The 9,684-nt window shown below is 44.9% G+C and overlaps 1 protein-coding gene across 2 annotated transcripts in view; it reads left to right on the forward strand.

The window, feature by feature from the left end:
* PTN (pleiotrophin) overlaps positions 1–6,377 on the forward strand; it is a 143,258-nt gene extending 136,881 nt beyond the window's left edge. For both annotated transcript variants that reach the window (XM_068272996.1, XM_068272995.1), the window contains exon 5: positions 5,794–6,377. In XM_068272996.1, the coding sequence (XP_068129097.1) occupies positions 5,794–5,846 (53 nt within the window). In that variant the 3' untranslated portion in view covers positions 5,847–6,377. The remainder of the gene's footprint in view (positions 1–5,793) is intronic.
* Positions 6,378–9,684: the final 3,307 nt, after the last annotated feature.

Here is a 9,684-nt window from a genome sequence, read left to right on the forward strand (position 1 = left end):
TATATTATTATTTATTTGATTAATAAAGCGCCAACATATTACGCAGCACTGGACAATAAATACACACAATAATAAAAAGGATGACAGACGTAATGTAACAAGATTATATACAACATAGGAATAAGCTATACAAGGCAAATAAGATACATGATCATGTGATTTTGGGCTGGTTAGGTAGGCTCAGTAATACAAGTACAGGCTGTCATTGGAAAGGAGCCCAGGATCATGTAAGAATACACTAGGGAAGGGAGGACTTGCAATCTAGGGGGAGTGGAGATGGACAAACTAGGTAGGGATAAAAAGGTATTTGGGGAATCATGTTTTCGAGGGGGGTTTTGCTTTTGCTTTCAGCGGAGTTTCTCACTTCAGATACACTTTAATTCAGAGCTCTGTGCATCACATTAAAATGGCCCCAGGTGTTACTTCACTGATAACTGCTATGGAAGTTTAAGATAAGAGACTAAATATACCATTTTTCATTTAAGAATCAGTACATTTTGTCCTACTGGTTGGCAAATGTACAAGGTCACAATTATACTTTTTGTGCCCCTAGGCCACGTATATTGGTGCCCCCCTTCCATGTGCAGCAGCAACTCTCCCATTCCGTGTGCAGCCCCATCTTCTATTTGTATCATCCATGTACTGTAGTCCCTCTTTCATTAACAGCTCCCTTGGGCATCAGTTTTCCTTTTTTTCTTGTGTTGCTCTACATTTCTATGTAGACCCATTATGTATTGCAGACTGAATCAATTTTGGTCAAGGGAGTGAATTTAAACTCCAGGCAACCCCGTGGGGAGAAAAGTTAATAACCACCCAGAAAGCCCCCTTTTGCTCCCCACCGCTTCTCTTCTTTCCTTGCAGGGTTCCCTGGCATGGCAGCGCCTTCTTCCTAGATGGCCACTAGTCTTGCCCATTTTAGTACACAGCTCAATGGTATGGCATGAGGGAGGCCTTGACTAGAAGTGCCATTATCCACTCATCAAAGCTGTGCCTGGAAGGACTTTCTGTATTCTGTCTTCATACCTGCAGAGCGCATGTTTCTGATTAAAATATGCCTGCTGCTACAGGTGCTAAAGGGGAAGCTCTGTCTCTGCTTTTGGAACAGAAGCACAGCAAGGTCAAACATGCAGCATGCTGTCAGTTTCACCAAGACTTCAACAAGAGCGGACTTCCCCTTTAAGTTTCTCGCTGGACATTAAACGATTTGCGAGTCCCTTGGCAGAAATAGTACACCTTTGTTCGTCACCGTTAGGCTCGGGATGGGGAAATATGCATCTGTCTTACCCACACCACAAGACCTTATGGTTTGTAAAAAAAAAAAAAAGATAAAAAAAAGAGAGAGGAAAAAAAAGACAACATGTTTTAGGCCGCCTGAAAGCCGAACAACAGCAAACAGTAGGCAGCGCAAAAACAAAACAAAAGCCTGAACAAAACTGTGGCTCCTCTGTGAGCCGTGACCTGCTTTCCCCAGCGGCCTCCTGCTGTTCCTCTGCCTGGCCTAGCATGGCAATGATGACTGATGCAACGTCCTGAATTCAAAGTGGCTCCATATTGTCGAAGTCCGCGGATTGTTCTTTGTGGCGCCGCTGCCCCCCCCTCCCCTTTCCCTCCAGGGCTCTCGTATGCTTCATTCCGTCACAGTCCGTGAATCGCTGAAACCAGGCAGAATTAATAGAGTCCCCTCCAGTGCCTACCTGTCATCTCACACTATATGGGCGATACAGCGGAGCGGGGAAATACATATTTATGGTGGCGGTGGTCTTTGTTTCTTGGTCTATGCTGCTGGGTGGGTGCTACGGAGCATCTCGCAAGCCATCGCGCTGCAGAAAAGGGTTCTGCCGGCCTTGAATGGAATTCATGGAGTGCGGCTGAGAACAAAACTCGAAAATCTAAATGTGTTTGAAAGTGTGTAAATTAAAAAGCCATTTGAAAGCGGAAAAGAAATGGGCAACCTATAATTTCGATACTAAATAAAGCTGGCCACTAACGGTCCAATTTCTAGCGAAAAATCGTTCGAGCGATCAGAAACTCTGATCGGATTGGTTGTAAATAATCTCCATTAGTGGTCACAATCGATTATGAACGAGTGAAAAAAATGTCGCCCGAATGAATTTTCGTCGAACGAAAATTTGGATTTTCTTGGTGGTCGTGATAGATAGGAAGCAAAGATTGGTTAGTTGGTGGTGTAGTGAACGATTTTTCGTCCGATCAGAATTTCTGATCGCTCGAACGATTTTTTCCTAGAAATTGGACAGTTAGTGGCCACCTTAAGCTATTGTATGCTTCTTGGCTGGAACCAACACTGACATTTTGCAGTGTTTAAAGTGTTGGTTAACTTGGGCCACCTAGATACTGAATATACGCCTTTAACCGCTCGCTCATCAATTATAATACAATACACAACAAAACTAGAATAGTAATAATGATACTTTGAAATGAGGTAAGCAACACTTGACTGCTTGTCGTTTGCAAGCAATTCCTTTTTAAACTGTACCTGAGCCGAAGCTCGGGTACAAAATCAGATACTTACCTAAAGAGAGGGAGGCCTCAGGATCCTATTGAGGCTTCCCTCTCTATTCTAATGTCCCCCGTCGCTGAACAGGGCCCCCCTGAAGATTAGGGACAAGGCATTGTTGCTAATAATATCAGAACCACGCAGCTTCTCTTCCTGATTCATGACCGTGCAGGAGATGCGTGAGCATGCCTGCACATGCGCAGTAAGCTGGACCCGTGGGATCCGTACTACTTCGCATGTGCAGGCGTGCTCGCGCATCTCCTGCGCGGCCATGAATCAGGAAGAGGAGGCTGCACAGCCCGATGTGGAGGGGGTGCATGCTCAGCACTCACTAGGATCGTTAGGCTTCCCTCTATTAAAGGAACACTATCGAATGACATGTTTTTTTCAATTGAGTTAGGAATAGTTTAAGAAGTGCTGTTAAATACGGGTGTATATTTTTAAATGCTTATCTCTTTGTTTACTATTATCAAATTCCTTTTACACTTACTGACGGCATCTGATGGGACTACTCATTCATTAAGGGAGGGGGGATTCCCTCACACTGCATCTGTTAACCCTGTGTGTGAGAGAAAGCTCTCAGCCTGTCTCTGACTGAGCTGTCTGCAGAAAGCAGAGGAAATGTAACTTGTTTGTAATTGTATGTGAAACCTGACATCCCTTTTCATATGCAGTCTGACGTGCAAAGAACCGTGTATTATTGAAGCAAACCTTTGCAAATGAAACACTCCAACTGTACTTAAACCAACACACAATGAATTAAAACTTTTGCCTCTGTTATTTAACCACTTGATGACCCACCCTTTACCCCCCCTTAAGGACCAGCGCTGTTTTTACTGATCTGTGCTGGGTGGGCTCTGCAGCCCCCAGCACAGATCAGGTAGCAGGCAGAGAGATCAGATTGCCCCCCTTTTTTCCCCCCTATGGGGATGATGTGCTGGGGGGGTCTGATCTCTTCTGCCTGCTGGGTGATGCGGGGGGGGGGGGGCACCTCAAAGCCCCCCTCCGCGGCAAAATTCCCCCCTCCCTCTCCTACCTGCTGCCCCCCCGGCAATCGAGGCTGCACAGGACGCTATCCGTCCTGTGCAGCCAGTGACAGGACGTCCCCTGTCACATGGAGGCGATCCCCGGGCGCTGATTGGCCGGGGATCGCCGATCTGCCTTACGGCGCTGCTGCACAGCAGCGCCGTACAAATGTAAACAAAGCGGATTATTTCCGCTTGTGTTTACATTTAGCCTGCGAGCCGCCATCGGCGGCCCGCAGGCTATTCACGGAGCCCCCCGCCGTGAATTGACAGGAAGCAGCCGCTCGCGCGAGCGGCTGCTTCCTGATTAATTAGCCTGCAGCTGGCGACGCAGTACTGCGTCGCTGGTCCTGCAGCTGCCACTTTGCCGACGCACGGTATAAGCGTGCGGTCAGCAAGTGGTTAACATGAAAAGTAGGAAAATGTTTGCACAGCTACTTAGACATTATTTGTATATTGTCATTTTAGAACACTTGGGGCTTGATTCACAAAAGGGTGCTAACTTAGTTAGCACGCCTAAAAGCCCCTTAGCACACCTAAAGCCCTTTAGGACGCGCAAAGGTTAGTGCTGCACGATGCGCGCGAAACGTTGCACCAGGTGCGACTATACCGTTGCAGCGGATGCCCTTAAAACATTGCGATGTTTCGGGCACACCCAGTGCAACGTTTTAGGGGCTCCCGGTGCGGCGTTTTGTGTGCATCATTAAAAGCTTTGGGCTTGGTAACTGCTTGGCACCCTAGTTAGCACACCCAAAGCTTTTAGGCGTGCTAACTGAGTTAGCACCCTTTTGTGGATCGAGCCCATGGTTTGATAGTTTTCCTTTAATGGTAATGGCCTATTTTGAACCTGAGATTTGGCTAAGGCTTACTTTAATAATTGCCTGTCTACTGTACATGGCATTTGCTGTCCCTACAGCCTACTGCTCTGTCTAGTCCTGTCAATCATTCCTGAATGTAAACATTACTAACGCATCTCTGATCTGTAAGATCAAGTCTGATCTCTAGCATCCATTCCCGTTCCTGTGAGTGTTCCTTCTGCTTTCTGGGCACAGACAGGAACAGGAATATAAATAGAGGGCTTCAGAACCATGGACAGCATCCTTAGCATGTTGGCTTAAAGTGGACCCGAACTCAGAACTCCTCTCTGTTCTAAAAGATACACGACAATGTAACTTGTGATTAGACACACATGAGGAGGAATTAAACAGGCTAAACTCTCTAAATACATACAGGGTGCATTTCTCTGTGTTCCTTCTGTTCTGTGCAAGCGTTCAGGTCCACTTTAAAACAAACCTCAACTCAGAACCTCCTATCTGCTCTACTATACATCAATTGGCTGCTTGCACTCTAAAAATTTGTAGGCACTCAGTTTTATTACAGCTGAACACCAGCGCCTGATTCACTTCTTGTAGCCAGTATCTTGTTCCTGTAGCTGCAGTGCCAGCCTTCATTTTAGACAGGTTCTGAAATTTACAACAGAAGGTAAGTATTGGCTGGGGCTCAGTAAAGGATTAGGTATTATATTAGTAGTGTTAGTGTCAGGGGCTGGGGTTGATGGCATTAGTAAGGGCTTCCTGTAGGGTGGAGGTTGAAGTTAGATATCAGGTTTATGTTCGAATGGAGGTTAGAGTTAAAGAGGAACTTTCACCCAGGATTAAACGTCATCCCAATCAGTAGCTGATTCCCCCTTTTCCATGAGAAATCTTTGCCTTTTCTCAAAGAGATCATCATGGGGGTCTGTATGGCTGATATTGTGGTGAAACCCCTCCCACAGTGTGATGTCATGACCATGGTCCTGACAGTTTGCTTCTGTGAACCTTGTTGCATTGTGGGAAATAATGGCTTTTTCAAACTGCCAAGCAAGCAATATCTCCCTCTTTGCACAGAACTCTCAGTAACAAACATTCCGTACACATCACCTGGCAGAGCTAAAGATGTCACCACCAGTGATACATTTTCGAATATAAAGCAGAGAGAGGAAAGACTTTACAATGGGGCAAACACTGACTAAATCATCTATGAATGAATATTGTAAAAAATAAGCAATTTTATTCATTTTGTTATTTTCACTACAGTTCCTCTTTAATTTTGAATGAATTGAAGATGTTTTTTGTGCCAGTGACTAAACATCTTCTATGACACGAAAAGGTGTCCAAATTGACACTCTCTCTATTTTTGCCTTACAACACACTGACCAGTTGTATCGGTTTACTGATCTTTAACTCGCCTCAACCTCGTTTTTCTTGTTCACAGAGTCTAAAAAGAAGAAAAAGGAGGGAAAGAAGCAGGACAAGATGGTGGACTGATCGGACGAGAGAAGAGGAAGCCCAGAGAAGAAGACCTGACCTCCGGGGGGCGCACCGGAGCCACCTGCAAAGTGGCTTAATAAACTGTCTACCTGTAGTAGAGGAAGGGAAGAGGGGAACATACAATGTACAATGTAGTCTTTTACTTGGTGGTTGGGGGAAATTTTCTTTTAAACCATAACACTGTGCTAGGGGACATATACTGGCTATTAGATGTGTGTATATAGAGGAAAGGGGGCCTAGGTTTTTGGTTTGTTTTTTTGTAGTTGGGCTTGGGGGTATATATTATACCTATATTATTATTTCTATTAATACTACATTCCAGCCAGGCAGGCAGTGACACACCTAACTACCACAGAATTACAAGTCCCATCAGGCCAATTGGGCCTGCTGGTACTTGTAGTCCTGTGGGGGGCTGGGGTCATGGCACACATTGCCAGGTTTGGAATACCCCAGAACAATTTTACTACCATATCATCTAATATCACTATTTAATACAGCCTAATAAACTTTAAAAAAGCCACAAAAGAATACGAGGACTGACTGTTTATTTTGCGTGACATGGTGGGCTTGGGCATCAGACCAACGAATTTAAAGGAGCACTCTAGGTTTAAAAAGGTTTAGTTTAACTTCAGATTTAAAGGACACATAATTCTTTTCACCCAAAATAATTACAATATTAAAAAGGAAAATACCTGCAGCATCATTTTATAGCTCATTGACTCCTGCTGTCTGTTCACTCTCAGGTAGTCTGAACCACTCCCCCTTGAGTCGCATGGGCCTACAGGAGAGAGAGAGAGAGAGAGAGAGATTTCTTTCTCCACCACAGCTAAACCTCCTTCTCTAATTCTCTAATCTCTAGTAAGGAGGTGTGGCTTCAAGCGGAAGGCTTTTAGCAGGCTATTTAAAACCCATCACTACCTTTAAATATGTATACTAGTGCTGGTTTAAATTGGAAGTACATTTTATAAAGAAGTCAGGGGAAAAACAGAGTAATCAAAACTTGAGGTTGTAGCGCTTCCCAACTCTAGCCAAAATGAGCAGACACTTGTCTGGAGTTGGTCTTTAACCACTTTACTCCCATAGGTGCGGATATCTCCGTCCCTTTTTCCATCCTTTCACCTCCAGGGACGGAGATATCTGCACCTCCCGCGCTCCCGCCGCTGCCCGCGCTCCCGCTCGCTCGTGCGCTCGCTCCCGCTCTCGTGCACGCCGCCGCCCGCTTGCCCGGAGATCAATGAACGGGATGAACCGTTCCCGTTCGTTGATCTAAGCCCCTCGCAATGAGAAGCAGCGATCATAATGAAAAAAAAACAGTTTCCCAGCCTTATAAGACTTCCTGCAAGCATACTTCCTACACTTGCAGGTCGCATAAACAAAAAGTTACTGTGGCCATCAGTGGTGCTCAAATACCCCTTTTTAAAATTCGAGTTTGGTCGAATTCGAATAGTAAATTATTCGAGGTCAGTCGAATATTCGAGTCGAATAATTTTTACTATTCGATTCGACCTCGGACTTCGAGCTCACTATTCGAGTCGGTATTCAAGCTCATTATTCGAGCTGACTATTCGAATTGGCCTTAAATAGCTTCCAACACTTGTTTTGAGGGTGAATGATGCAAGAAACATCTTTTTTTCCAAGTAACAACAGCAAGTGATTATGTGGGGATGTTCCTTTAAAAAAAAAAAGGTGGAAAGAGAAGTTGTGTCCAGAATTTTGTTCAGTACTGTATATACTTCTTCTTCTTCTATATCTTCTTCTTCTTCTTCTTCTATATCTTCTTCTTCTTCTTCTTCTTCTTCTTCTTCTTCTATATCTTCTTCTTCTTCTTCTTCTATATCTTCTTCTTCTTCTTCTATATCTTCTTCTTCTTCTTCTATATCTTCTTCTTCTTCTTCTTCTATATCTTCTTCTTCTTCTTCTTCTTCTTCTTCTTCTTCTTCTTCTTTTTCTTCTTCTTCTTCCTTTTCTTCTTCTTCTTCTTCTTCTTTTTCTATATCGTCTTCTTCTTCTTCACTTATTTCTCTTTTCAATTTTTTTTTAAAGAAATGCAGCTATTATTGAGCGTAACAAATAGCTGGTGGCGCACGCATGTTGGAAGCGCCATTGTATGTGCTCCCTGGCAGTGGAAACACACAGACAGCAGGAGGTAAATTCAGCAGCAGGAGGAGGAGGATGAGTGTGTGGCAGCAGGCAGTCAATGAGGCAGGCAGCGTGACATAATAGCCCTGGTACCTAGCGGTGATACCAGGGCTGTAAATAAACACAGCAGGCAGGAGGTCCCAGACAGCGGTCGTGCAGCCCACATCGTGTCCAATACACAACTGGGACAACACAGTTTTCAACCCGGGCACCTCAGAAAAATTAAACCTTTTTTTTTTTTTATGGTTTTGTAGTTTTGGTTTTACAACCAATTACACAGATATAGCTATTTTTTGACGTAAAAGCTGGTGGCAGAGTGGCAGCAGAATGTAATTCTGTGTACCCTGGCAGTGGGAAACACAGACAGACAGCAGCAGCAGCAGGAGGAATGGAGGAGTAGTGCGAGTGTGGCAGCAGGCAGGCAGCGTGACATAATAGCCCTGGTACCTAGCGGGTGATACCAGGGCTGTAAATAAACACAACAGGAGGTCCCAGACAGCGGTCGTGCAGCCCACATCGTGTCCAATACACAACTGGGAAAACACAGTTTTCAACCCGGGCACCTCTGAAAAATTAAACCTTTTTTTTTTTTATGGTTTTTTGGTTTTGTTTGTAAAACAAATTACACAGATATATAGCTATTTTTTGACGTAATAGCTGGTGGCAGAGTGGCAGCAGAATGTAATTCTGTGTACCCTGGCAGTGGGAAAGACAGACCGACAGCAGCAGCAGCAGGAGGAATGGAGGAGTAATGTGAGCAGCTATTGTTTGACGTAATAGCTGGTGGCAGAGTGGCAGCAGAATGTAATTCTGTGTACCCTGGCAGTGGGAAACACAGACAGACAGCAGCAGCAGCAGGAGGAATGGAGGAGTAGTGCGAGTGTGGCAGCAGGCAGGCAGCGTGACATAATAGCCCTGGTACCTAGCGGGTGATACCAGGGCTGTAAATAAACACAACAGGAGGTCCCAGACAGCGGTCGTGCAGCCCACATCGTGTCCAATACACAACTGGGAAAACACAGTTTTCAACCCGGGCACCTCTGAAAAATTAAACCTTTTTTTTTTTTATGGTTTTTTGGTTTTGTTTGTAAAACAAATTACACAGATATATAGCTATTTTTTGACGTAATAGCTGGTGGCAGAGTGGCAGCAGAATGTAATTCTGTGTACCCTGGCAGTGGGAAAGACAGACCGACAGCAGCAGCAGCAGGAGGAATGGAGGAGTAATGTGAGCAGCTATTGTTTGACGTAATAGCTGGTGGCAGAGTGGCAGCAGAATGTAATTCTGTGTACCCTGGCAGTGGGAAACACAGACAGACAGCAGCAGCAGCAGGAGGAATGGAGGAGTAGTGCGAGTGTGGCAGCAGGCAGGCAGCGTGACATAATAGCCCTGGTACCTAGCGGGTGATACCAGGGCTGTAAATAAACACAACAGGAGGTCCCAGACAGCGGTCGTGCAGCCCACATCGTGTCCAATACACAACTGGGACAACATAGTTTTCAACCCGGGCACCTCTGAAAAATTAAACCTTTTTTTTTTTTTTATGGTTTTTTGGTTTTGTTTGTAAAACAAATTACACAGATATATAGCTATTTTTTGACGTAATAGCTGGTGGCAGAGTGGCAGCAGAATGTAATTCTGTGTACCCTGGCAGTGGGAAACACAGACTGACAGCAGCAGCAGCAGGAGGAATGG

This window comes from Hyperolius riggenbachi, chromosome 3 (assembly GCF_040937935.1).
Source record: "Hyperolius riggenbachi isolate aHypRig1 chromosome 3, aHypRig1.pri, whole genome shotgun sequence".
NCBI lineage: Eukaryota > Metazoa > Chordata > Amphibia > Anura > Hyperoliidae > Hyperolius > Hyperolius riggenbachi.